The following is a 13,426-nucleotide window of genomic DNA, read 5'->3' as shown; positions in this document are numbered from 1 at the left end:
CCCATGCTTATGGAAATTTCATGGAAACTTGTGTGTGTGATTGGAAACTAACGTATGGTGGGATTCAGGTAAATGCATAATCTGAATATTCTTTCTCTTGTCCATGATGTCTCTGGAGGCCAAACTCATCCCCACTTATTGCAGTGGTTTAGAAAAAGTGAAATGCATTGCTTCTGGAGGCTGACCCTTCTCTGATCGCACATTGGTGCCAGTTTAGATTAGATGCCAAACATAGAGGACCTCAAACTAAAAGAAGTACATCCCATCTTTGGTCTTTGGGATGGGGTTTCCCATTGTGACTGCCTCTATGAACGACCATAAACACCTACATCGTGCACCCACAGTGGCAGGGCATGGTCACAGCCTGCCTCTGTGGACCAGAGCAGGTACCACCCACTGCAGCCAATGCCCTGATATTGCAGACATTTGTAAAGAAGAGAAGAAATGGCCTGACTCCACAATCCATTTCACAAACATCACCCATCTGTTCCTAGAGACTTGGTCTGCAATCACACTCCAGTTGGACAAAAAAAAAAAAAAAAATAGTAGAAATGATCCAGCTGAAGATTTCTTAACTGTCCTGCTCAACTGAGTTTTAAGAGTGTCTGCTATGAGAATTTTCCCCTGGCACAACCAGAATTTAGTAAATGAATGACAAAATTCAACAGGGAGAAAATGGAACCAATTTGTGACATCATTAGAGGTATGAAGCTATTCAAATTTGAAGAGCTGGGGAATAAGCAGATGATGCACAACATAGCAGAACAACTTCAGAGCTGGCCAATCCAAAATTCACACAGTCAGCACAAAACTCCAGAAGAAGACTGATTTCATTCTAAAGAGACAACAAAAGGACCAAGGCAAAGCAACAATCTATCAAAGCTTCACTGAATATTTAATAAATCATCCCCTGCCTCCAAAGCACTCTTCAAACTCAACATACGGAGCTGTCTTTGTCTTACAGAACTTGATCTGCAAGAAGGTGAAGGATGAAGGACAACACCGAGCAGAGAGATGTCCATACTTGCAAAGCAGTGTCAGAGGCAAGAGTAAAACTAAGGGCCCTTTTAGTGGGGGTTGCAAAATCCCAACTTTAATATCAACTTCATCTTTGACCTTGGTCATGTCACTTAAGCACTGTATCATCAATTTGACATTGGCAAAACTCTGCTCACAGGAATCTGTTTCAAAGAAGAACCCTGGATTGCTCTTTGGGGATCAGAATGCAACCACAACTCTTCAGAAAATTTTTTCATTCTCTTTTCAAGTTTCTAACTGCTCTGGTTCTGTCTTTGTAAATTCTCTGACTCAGCTGCTGCTGACATCTCCTCCTTGTTTAATCCTATCTGTGAATTTCATTCCTGTGCAATTCAATTCCCCTTCCAGATAATTAATAGAGATGTTAGATGAGACCAGACTTAGCACAAATTTGCCAGATACCCTGCAAGATACCTTCCATAAACTTGTTACATTAGCATTTATCAGATTCTTTGCTTACAAACTTTCAGCCTCCAACCCACATAACTGATTTCCCACCCAAACCAATCTGAATTCATTTTTCTATTAGGATTTCCTCATAATCCTACCCAGGCCAGAGAATGGGATAGACTGACCTTATAATCCTTTTACATCTTTGACCTCTTGATGTTACACGGAAGAGGCATGAGACTGCTCATAAAACTTCAGCAGCTCTTTAACCGAATTTCTCCAGCTGCATCACAGCCCTTCTTTATGATGGGAAAATCAATGTAAGAGAGAGGAGGATCTGAGTCACAGCAGAATATGAATTTTTGAACACGTGGTCCTGCATCAAAATCACCATCCCACGCCCCAAACTGCTCCTTCACAAAACAGCATCTGAAATCTTGTCCTTTCTGTCCACTGTATCCTCATCAAAGAGGCTATGGGAAAAAACTGTTTCAAATAGCTTAAGGTGTGAGTTTCTTTGAATTTCATTCTGAGCTATTCTCTGACCTGGTTACCTTTTATTTAGCTGTTCTAAAGGAAGTGAAAAAATATCCTATTCTGCCTTTATTTTACCTTGTCCTTTTTTGCTACTTCAAAGAGTAATTGAGTTTCCACAATAAAAGTATCAGAATCATTTCTGAAGGAGCTTTATTCAGATCTGCTAAATAGTGACAAATGACCTGTTTTAACTTTCATTTTGCAGTAAATATTCTGATGAAAAGACCACTGAACATATGCAATCTCAGTATTTGTTATTTATTAACACAAATTTCCTTTCAAGGTTGTCCTCCTCGTTCTCCCACCTCCAAAATCTTGTACTAGAGGCAAGAAGATGGTACAAATTGTAAGGATAAAAGATTTATTCTCTCAGGAGAAAAAGACACCTTTTCTTCAAAATTAAATTCTTCTCGAAAACAAAACATCACTAAATATATTATGAGAGCAGAGGAGCACTTAAGCTTGTCAAGCGTGTGAAATATATTTTTGGTTATATACATAAAGCCTAATACTTGTGGTAATCTGAAAGCCTGGGGAAAGAAAGGATTGGAGAGATTTGTAAATACTCGGAAGTGTTCATGTTTCTTTGCTGGTGTCCCAAATTTCTATGCAATTTACAATGATAAATCTGTTGTGATCAGCTGGGTGATCAGTGTTCTTTATGTACAGATGGAACATCAGTTATGGAAAATTAAATGTTAGTTAACACAGTAACACCACTGGTAGAGCATTTGTTACCACACCTTCCAGCCAGTACTGAGGAGAAGTGGGTTTGTCATCTGGATCCAAAAGTCTATGGGATGCATTCTCTATTGGAGGATGTTTTGTACTGATCGGTGAATAAAACTCAGTAGGACAAGAGCCAAGAACATGAGCAAAATGTGGATTTTAAGGAGAAAAATGCACATGAATATTGCCATGTTGCATCTGCTCAGCACTGAATTTCTTAATGTATTTAGTTAATTAATCAAAATCTACTCTAAGAAACTATCCTGGAAAATGGTTAGGAAAAGGGAGATTCATATTTAAATCACAGGCCCTGTCAAACGAGAAATTGTGCTGCACAGCTGAAGTACTGCTGTGCTGGTTTTGGCTGGGATAGAGTTAATTTTGTTCATAGCAGCTAGTATGGTGCTGTGTTTTGGATTTGTGGTGAAAATAGTCTTGATAACACAGGGATGTTTTTATTATTGTTGAGCAGTGCTCACAGAGAGCCAAGGCCTTTTCTGCTCCTCACCCCACCGGCAAGCGGGCTGGGGGTGGACAAGAAGCTGGGAGGGGACATAGCTGGGACAGCTGACCCCAACTGACCAAAGGGATATTCCATACCATATGATGTCATGCTCAGCATATAAAGCTGGGGGAAGAAGAAAGAAGCGGGGGACATTCAGAGTGACGGCATTTGTCTTCCCAAGTAACCATTACGAGCGATGGAGCCCTGCTTTCCTGGAGATGGCTGAACACCTGCATGCCCATGGGAAGCAGTGAATGAATGCCTTGTTTTACTTTACTTGTGCGTATGATTTTTGCTTTACTTATTAAACTGCCTTTATCTCACCCCACAAGTTTTCTCTTTTATTCTTCTGCTTCCCTCCCCATCCCACCAGGGGGGAGTGAGCCAGCAGCTGTGTGGTGTTTATGCTGCCTGGGGTTAAACCACAACCACTGCTAACAGCATCTTCTCAACAAACTGCAAATTGTTTTACAAATTAAACCTGCTTGGAAAACTCAAAGCGAGGATCACTTGGCCTATCAATACAGTGCCTTGGTCTCCAGTGAAAAATGACATTAACAACAGCCAGAGCACCCTGCTGGGGGATTGTCCATGCAGACTTCTTTTCTCTGCTGTTTTCAAACCAGAGTAAGCTCCCCTTCCTCAAAGTTTAAACATGGGAAAATATTTCCTTTTAAAGTAACTTTTTTTCTCCTTTATTTTCTCATCTTCATTATAATGTGAGAGGAAAATATTTTTGATAGAATTTTGAAGGAATAGTTTGAAAGAACCATTTCAACACAAAAAAAATTGAAGCATTTTGTTAGGGGCATGTCAAAATGAAACTGTGGGAACCTGTCCTTCTCTCTTCTTTCTCCGAGACAAAATTAAGGGCAAGGTAGACATTGTTTCACAGATGCTTTTTATTTTAAGAGTACTGTAACTTCTGATAAAAAAAAAGATTCAGCTGAAATTTTACGGACCCACTCCACCTGCAGCAGAGATAACGTGTGATTTAGCACAGAAGCAACAAAACACTCCACGGCTACTTCTGAATCGTAGCACCCTTTACAAAGCTGTTCACACACATGCAAAAATACACCCCATACACGGCAAGAATAACACTTCCCCATCAGGCTGGCAATGCTTGTGTAACACTGGTGGAAATGATTACGCAAGGTGTAAGAAAAACAAAGCTGTCTTACACAAGTGCAAGACTTCTGTCTTGCTTAGGCACCTGACTTGGGCACAAGCTTTAGGTGCCCGCTGAATCGGTCCCATAGGTGAGGTTTATGTTCCCTGTTTACTGCAGGAAGATATATGTTAGGGTGTTGGGGCTTCCCTGGGGAGGTATTCAATGGCACCTTCCAGTTCTCCCACCAATGGCACAAGGAAATTAATTGAGGTGGACAGGAGCTTAATCTTTAATCCCAACTTGCACACCCTAGGTAGGAGGCTGCACTACAGTTAAAGTAGTAAGCAGTTGAAGGCATTGCCTTCAAAAGCATGGGAAAAGCAGGCAAGACTGCCCTTTGCCTTCTCAGATGCCCTCAGAGAAGACAAGCAGGCTTTAGGTCTTGTGGAATTTGTATTTTAAAATAAAAATTATTCTGGGAGATGTCAAAACATTTGCCACTGTGTATTCAGGAAACATTATACTCCTGCGGTGCTGACTGACTTCTTAATTATCAGACCAAAACCTTTCTGCACATTAGCCAGGTAGTGATGTGCTGGTCTCACAAGCTGTGACTCCTCTAGCAGCTCCCTGGCTGTGTTACCAGTTATCCAGCAAGAGTGGACTGGGGGAGGGCAAATTTTGTGCAAGAATGCAGAACCAGGGAGAAAAGCTGATCTGGTCGATTCACAGCAGTGAGAGGCAGTGTGATGTCTCGCAGAGTCACTCCTGGCCACGCAGGACTGGCATCATGCAGGAATTGCCCACCAACGTGTGAGTGGGGTTAAGGAAAAAAAAAAGCTGCAGAAAAATCTCTTTGCCACACAAGACCTGCCCACCAACAAACTCTTCCCAGCTTGCCCTTGAGGTGGTTCTATGGTAATTTTTTTAGATGGAAATCTTCCTGCTGCCATCAGAGCACAGTTGTTAGTGTCACCAAAGATCTCCAAGCACTTCACCCAAATGGTCTAACCAGTGTAAAAATCAGACTAATTCCCACACAATGAATCCACGTCCAGGGCAATGACAATGTGATCACTGCATGTGATCATCTCTGCAATGCTCTGGAGCTCTGTCGCTGCTCTCTCCCTCTGTAGGATGCTTCATATCCCCTCTGCTGAGCACTTCCTTTGCTATCTGTTCTCCACATGAGCATCTTGCTCCTTGGTAGGTAGGAAAACAGAGAATGGGACTAATATAGTGAGCAACAGAGGTATAAAACACTTTACATCCTGCCCTTTCTGCCTCCCGTTGTCTTCTCCTCTCCTTTCCATCACATGCAGCACCTGCTTTCTGATGTTATTTGAAGACTTTGTTTCATCTATATTTAAAGCTTCTTTTCAGCTCAAGTCGCAGCCATGCACAGGATGTCTCACTGTTTGCACCGGGAGTGTGCAATGGATGGGGGGTCTGCATAAGTTAAAGGCTTTCTGTAGAAATGCAAGATCATGATTTTAATAACTCAACCGGGCAGCAGGTTTTTTCACTATGAATTCTGTAATAACAACTCTGCAGAGCTCTGCATAGGGGTCTTTTATGTCTTAATGTCTGAGAAGGTTTAGTACAGATTTTGTTCTTATTTTCAAAAAGTCTAGCACAACCTTACCTACATTATTGTTTACTGACTAATAAAGACATGTGTGTAATAGGCATATCCACATATACATAAAGGACATTAAATAATTTAAGACTTTTTTGGATGTATTTATTAATCTAAGTTTCTCCTTACAAAGTTCCTCCCACTTCTACCACAGAACAATACATTTAATCAGTTAATGTTGGTTTAAGGATCTCTGCTCTGTTAAAGCATCTTTCTCTGGCTGGGGAGATGACACATCTTCCTTACTAAGGGTCATCAATTGTATTCTCTCACCTTGCTAGGATGGTGGTATCTGAATTTGTTTTAATTCTTGTCGCAGATAGCAAGATTACTCGTTTATTGTAAATTCAGAGGGAGAAGTTCAAAGCCCTCCCACAGCTCACACAGCCAGTACAGTAAGGGGCTCCACAGACATTTGGAAACACACAAGGTTGGCTGAGATTAGAAGTTATGTCAGCATAGAAACACTGCCAACCGTCAACTGAACATTTAGTAAAGGAAATAATTTTTTTTTCTGTCCACAGAGGAGTAGTTATTGGAGGAAGATGGCAAAGTGATACTAGACTTTCTACTTTTCGCAAGTGGTTGACATCCATCCCAGATCCACAGTGATGAGCAGTCGTTCCTAACTGAAGGGACTTGCAATCGCATCTTTCTTTTGTGTCTACCCAAACAACCTTCCAATTACTTCTTTATTATTATTCACATCACAGCAATGTCTCTAGAAGGCCTGGCACTGTATAAAAAAGCCATGTTTCCCAGCAAGCGCTGACAAAACTGAAGAGTGGAGTACCTGGGAGGGAAAGGCATGAAGCAGCTGACCAAGGTCACCTGAGAGGTTAATGGAGAATATTTTCTTTGCATTCTTTGACATGGCCACTGCTCTCAGCTGCTTGGTGGGAAGGAATGAGCCCCACAGCCAATGAACCTGCTGCCTAGGTGAAGGTGGAATTTACCCCAGAGACTGAAAAAGAAAGTTAAGTTTATAACTGAAGAACCGAGATGCAAAAAGAGCACCCTAAACCCATCCTTGCTTTGACAGGTCTCTGATGTTTTTCTGCTGTTTATGTTGGGACAGCTTGTCCTGGTACAGGTTAACCAGGTTTCATGTCCCTGGGGCAGTCGGGGCTCATACTCTGGCCTTTCCTTTGGGCAAGGAGGTTGTTTTAACACTTAGTCCAGCAGAGCTAAGACAGACACTGCTCCTAATGTGCTAAGCAGAGGAAAGTGCAGAATTTTCCTTGAAATTCTTGCCCATGCGGAGCAGGCAGGCTGTCTGATTGTGTCCTCAAGAGATGATAGCTGCAGAGGCATCTCCCAATAAAGGCACATCCAACCTGCTGCAGACACCAGCTCCCCCAGCCCCTCCAGGTGAGGTGAGGGAGGAGCCCTTCCTAGTCCTCCTGGATAGCATGGAAACACAGTTGGAAGAACAAAACAGATTTGTTTGCTTTATTTTTTTTTTTTCCCAAATAGGTTTTCCCAACTTGTAAGCCCCAAGAGGCTACTTGCCTTCAAGCATTATCAGCTTGCTTTCATGCTGCTGAGCAGCTACTCCCAGCACAGCCTGCCCAATCCCATCTTGATCCGAGAGGCTGAGATGAAAACTATCTGTAGCCTCCATCCTTCCTCTTCTGATCCTCTCCCTGCTCATGTTTTATTATTTTGCTTTAACTTGGCAACTTTTGACAACCACAGAAAACTTCACAGGATCCTTGGATCGAGACACATTGCTTCCAAGGAAGTCCTTGAAGTCAGAGTAATACTATACTTGAACCAACTTTATGGGAGGACTAAAATTTGCAGATATTATTGACATGCAGATACCCACTCTGATGTAAGTGAGCTCTGGGTTTATATCCTCCCTGTCCCATGGAGCTGGTCCATGCCCCAAGGTCATGTAAGGAGGAATTAATCTTAGAGCAGTGGGAAAGACCCCATGAATGCAAACAGAGCAAGGCTTATTTAAAAGTACAGCTGTCAGCATGAGAATAATTGAGAATCTGGCTGGTAGCAAGTCTGCAATTACAGGTTTCAAGATGCTAAGTAAATGGAAGTAACTTTTCTACTTAAACAATAAAGCTTTCAATATCCAGCTGATGTGCTTATCACAAATACGGTAGTAGAGATGTCTGTTTTATTGGCTGCTGTTTAGCTCAGTGTTCATAAGTGGCTGATAATTAATTGAAGGCAGTATTATAAAAACCAATCTGCTTACAAAGTTTCCTTTTAACTAGCAGTTGTCATATTCGTTCCGATCTCAGAGAGAGAAATACTAAGTTATCATGGTTTCTCAGACAAACTAGCAAATAAACATGAAAAGAAACAGTAAAGGTGAAATACCTGAAAAAAATGCATTCATGCTTTTTTTTTTTTTTTTTTTTTCCCTCCAGGTAAGGACTGCGTCCAGAAATCATTCTCATTCTTTGTAGTGACTTTTTTATTTTCTTTTTTTCCGGAAAAGGACAGCAATCTGCTGGAGTTATTGTCAAATCAGGGTCATAAAACAATCTCCTTGCTCATATTTGATAGTACACAAGAAGTAATCCCCATGTAGTCAATAATTCTGTCTATACCAATAAATAAAATGTGCCTCAGACCATCCTCTGGCCCTGGGAGCAGGGGCACAACATATCTAAGCAAATACATGCTGTTATCCCCAGAATGGGGAAGATACACTGACACTGACTCTTTCCTTCCATGCTATCTCCCAAGCCACACCAGGCACTGTCCTGGAAGACCTAATTGGCAAAAAAATGACACTGAGATTTGTTAAAACTTGTGATTTAACAGTTTGATGACTGAGGGTCAGCACTCAGTGTAGACTTGCCCAGCCTGTGCTGTTACGGCACAATTCGGACCCCAAGCACGGGAACATTGCTTTTTCATCCTGGGCTGGGGAAAGCATGAGCAATCTTGCTCCAGGATGTATCTTGAAAGTCCTCATCAAGGCTACATACATCCAGCTTTGTTTTCCTGCTCTGCCACGTCTGTCTGCATGACCTTGGGCAAGTCACTCTTCTGGCTGGGCTGCAGACTGCAGCGAAGCTTGGCAGTAATCGTAAACAGGATAGAGATTGTCCCCAAAGCAATGAGAACAGGAATTTTCATACAGCCTGGTTCACCTGGCCGTTTAGAAGAGTAAACTAGCTTACAATGACCCCTGTGTTGCCAGAGTGGATTTTAAACCCATCTCAGAAATTTGAAACCATGCTGCAGTCTGCAGTCTGGGTGTGCCATCTCTTAGAGGGACCAGGACTACCCAACCTACAGAGGGGCAGCGACGACGGATGTGTTCAAGGCTGTTAAGTTCTTCCAACACTACAGCAAGTAATGATTAAACTATCATTGCCCTTCACAGCCAGATTTTCTTAGGAAAAGCCAAGTAGTTTCCTTAGATTTTGCAGCCAGATAACAGCTGTTTCAAAACCAGAGCAGTTTGCTGAAACCTGCTCATACATTTCCCACGAAGTTCCCATGAAAGACCTGGCAAGAGCTCACACACAGCCAGGCTTCAGCCAGCCACACCTGGGAGAATCAAACCCATTTGGGCTCCAGCAAGAGACAAGAAGAGGGACAAAGTGAGAGCTCCTCACAAGACTTGAGGGAGGGAAAGGAAAATCTACAAGATGTTTTTGCAGGACCCAGATGGAGAAGGCGAGAGGTTGGAACAGCTCAACATTGTAATTGTGGGTCCCAAACCAGTCCAGGTTGACACTTGACCCATGTGAGCTGCAGACTGAACACATCTAGGACACCTTCATGCTTTGTAAGCCCACTGTATTGTTCTTGGAAGAATTTTATTCAATCTGACGCCATTATTAAAAGAACAAGACAGAGAAAAATACACCAGTATTAAGCAAGCAAAGTGTCCTTTGAGAAAGCGAGGCAACCTAGGAGATCCTGATGGATCCTTATGGTGCAGGAAAGTTAACTGAGAATGCTCCCAAGGACACAGACCAGTGAGCGTGATGGACACTGGTCCACACTGAATGGAAGATTTGACCCTCTTGTTTGCATTCCCATGAGGTCTAACCACAACCGCTCCTTCATGTCACCATTCAAGTAAAAAGAAACAAAAATCTCATAGCTACAGCCGCAGGGGTTGTTCCTTTTGTTGAACATCCAGAGACTGATCTACACTAGTGGGTGCAGCATCTGAGGTATTTCTAGTTAAACACATCGAGACACCCCACAACCAGCAACATAGGCCTGGGTTTCTACAGACTTTGCTCAGAGGTGCAGAGAGGGGGAGGTCAGTAAATAGCCTGGGAGCCTGGATTAAATCAGTATTTTGGCCATGGCTTGAAGGAGAGCGACAGATGTTTGGCCACAACTTCCTAACCCTGTCGCTTGGTAGATGGGACAACAGGGGTGTCAGGGAGTGGGCTCGTCTGGTGAGTTAATCTACACAAAGGAGTAATTTATTCCTGGCAGCTGGACCCAAAGAGACCAGAGGAGGTGAGTCTCTGAGGACACGTTTGACAGCCAGTCCAGGTTCAGGGCTGACCATAGTCCCACGACACAGTCCTTGTATTGCCAGAAAAAGGAAAAACTGTGGCAAAGCGTGTTTCTGTTTCTCACTAACACCAGGGACTCTCCCTGTCCTCAGAAATGGGTTGTAGTCGTTAGTTTTTCTCTAAAGTGCAGTCAGGGATTTTGGTGGCTTTACCTCCCTTACTGAGATGTGGGTAGACAGCTGCCTGCTTTGCCCAACTTTAAATCTAAGTACTTAAGGGCATTTATTTCTTCATCTGGAAGATGATGCACAACTATTTGTGGGATTGGAGGTTCCGGGCTGGTATTCAGCAGTGCTCTGAGTCAGGCAACTATGCTTTGGGAAAACCTTCCTCTGAGTGAATTATCTACTTATCACTTATTCTAATAAATCTCTAATCCGGACCACATTCATTTTTCCTTTGCTTCTCTCTTTAAAAAGAAAGAGCTGTAGGCACTCTCCTAGCAAAAAAAAAAAAACAAACAAAAAAACCACAAAAAAACCAAAAAAAAAACCAAAAAAAAAAGGAACCAAACAAACCACATAGCAAGTGACCCCATCCTAGTTTTGCCAAACTCAGTTCAGGTTTCTCTACACAATAAAACTTATCTGGATTGAGAGAGTAGAATGATTATTTCTGTATAAGGTTGGTTTATAATTATGTTGGTCCAGATTATCAATGTTTCAATGTTCTCCACTGAACTAGCTTAATCTTGACTTTACAAATAAGCAGAATGGAAAGAAAGCACTTTAATTCTGCAATAACGGGATTGTCGTCACAGCAAACTAAAAGATAAAATTTCTTCAGAGATACTTAATCCAGAATAAATCATGTTTCTGAGCACACCTTGCACTCAGGACTTTCCAGCTGCAGCAAGGACACCTCTTCATTTCCACATGCTCAACTCAAACAGCCACAACTCTGCACAGAGCAATTACTGTAACATTTAGAACAATGGGACCAAACCTCAAGTGTCCCACCTGGCCCTTTTACTGAAGGAAAAGGACCTACAAAATCAATCTTCGTCTATGCTTCAGTTTTTTTTGGGGCAGGGACTGGCTTTACTTTTTTTTTTTCTTTTTTTTTTTTTTTCCCCTGGTAGATGAACAGTTAGAAACAAATAATAACTTCAGCATCTGGCAAGTACTTTGAAGTGCACCACTTCTCTCATCCCTGCAGATCTCTTTGGAAAAAGGGGGACAAGTAACCCCAAAGATCCTCTCTGGCTTAGAAGAAGGACTATATCCTCTTCCCTATGGCCTGAGCCATGAGGAATTAGTGTGCTCGGGAGTTTATTACACTCCATTAAATAAATCCTTCCCCTGGTGCAATGCCTGGGGGAGCATTCAGATATACTGTAATTTGCAGAAACTTCTTTCAGAAGCCACTGGCAAACTTTTCACCTTATTTGCTCATAGCAGGTTAGTCCTGGTGAACTCCAGATGAGTGGGAAAGCAGATGGGTGCTTGTGTGCCAGGGAAATATTCCTGAGATAATTTGTGCCGAATTATTCTTTTAATTTGAAGGACTGAAACTTCTTTCACCTTTTACCTTGTTTCGCCTTTGCGGGAAGCCTCTAGCTGATGGGATTCATCCCAAAACTCCAGCCCATCCATCAGTGGCATAGTTAATTACTTTCACTCCAAGAGAAAAAAAAAAAAAATCCACCTCCCTTTCCCTTCTTTGTATGCAGGTAAGGAAAAAGAAGGCAGGACACCTGAAATCGCTTCTGGCCCGAACCTCCTGCTGCTTCTACGGCACTCGCAGAGGCAGGGAGATACTGGAGCTCACTGTGCATTTGAGGAAAGCTTTTTTTCTGGCCATATTAAAGAGAAATTATCCCACCACATCAGTGGGGCTGGAAAAAGTGATAGCGAAATCCAGCTCTCAACCCCCCTCCCGACCTCCTGTCCCTTTCCCCCGACGTATTAACCCTTCAAGGCACTGCAAGGTCTCCAGGTCCCGAGACTGTTCTCCACTCCCTGCTTCTCCTGGTTCCTTAGCATCCAGTCCCCCCACCCTCCCTCCTGGTAAAGAACAATAGCAAGGCACCGGTTCCAGCTGCTTCCCGAGGAAAGCCCAGATCACCCACATTTCGATATAGATATGATTATATTTCTCTTTGCTGTTTAGGACAAGAAATGAAGTGCTGCCTCTTTAATTGGCAAAAGCATGCAGTAAGAGCATACCTTTAATTTAGTGTTGGGATAGCTCACTTGCACCCTGGCTGTTGTCTTATTGGAGAGGGCAGCCTGCCTCAGATCCTCTAGCACTGAAATAATATCATCCAGCACGCATTTCTTATCCTGATTTCTCAACACACACAGATGGGAAAAAGTATAATTATAGCCTTTGTAGTTCACCTTCATTTCCAGCACGGCTCGGTGGATCTGCAGGATCACATCAGCCTGATGCAAAATATTGCCTCCGGGTTTCGAAAGGAGAATCACCCTGCCATACCTCCCCGGGGTGTGCAAGTCCGAATAGAGCTGGCTTTTGGATTGATCGAGGGAAAAAAGGCTGCTGGCTAAGCTCCTCTCGATCTTGGCCAGGCTGTGGCTGGGGGCTACCAGGCTCTCCAGGTCAGTGTCAGGCTGGAAGCGGTTGAGCAAGCTGAAGCCGAAGATGATGGTCAGGACTGCGGGGACAGTGAGGAAAAACACCGGATGCCTGCTCACGAATAAACCCAGCTTGTAGAAAAAAGACTGGAGCCCTCTGTGTATCCCCTGCCGCAGCATCCTCCACCAGATCCAGCCTGCAGATGCTCCTGGCCGTCTTAGAAAGCACATGTGACATGTGTAGCTCCTTACCCCTTCCTGTCAGTTCCCCTTTCTCTCTCTCCCTCTCTCTCTCTCTCTCTCTACTACTCCTTTAAAAGACTGCAGCAAGTTGCAGCAAGACAGCCAAATATTGATCAATGGAGTGTGTGTGCGGGTGTGTGGGGAGTGAAAGGGACCGGGCAGAGGAGGGAGGAG

The 13,426-nt window shown here is 43.1% G+C and overlaps 1 protein-coding gene across 2 annotated transcripts in view; it reads right to left on the bottom strand.

Moving 5' to 3' along the window:
- The window catches only part of PTCHD4 (patched domain containing 4), an 83,950-nt gene extending 70,552 nt beyond the window's left edge, over positions 1 to 13,398 (bottom strand). The window contains exon 1 of one of the 2 annotated variants that reach the window (XM_010078436.1): positions 12,815 to 13,398. In XM_010078436.1, the coding sequence (XP_010076738.1) occupies positions 12,815 to 13,240 (426 nt within the window). In that variant the 5' untranslated portion in view covers positions 13,241 to 13,398. Of the gene's footprint in view, positions 1 to 12,640 lie in introns of both variants that reach the window. The other variant, XM_010078435.1, reaches the window with a different exon arrangement.
- Positions 13,399 to 13,426: the final 28 nt, after the last annotated feature.

The sequence above is a fragment of the Pterocles gutturalis genome, unplaced genomic scaffold (assembly GCF_000699245.1).
Source record: "Pterocles gutturalis isolate BGI_N339 unplaced genomic scaffold, ASM69924v1 scaffold713, whole genome shotgun sequence".
Lineage (NCBI taxonomy): Eukaryota > Metazoa > Chordata > Aves > Pterocliformes > Pteroclidae > Pterocles > Pterocles gutturalis.
This window is presented reverse-complemented; position numbering and strand designations above follow the sequence as displayed.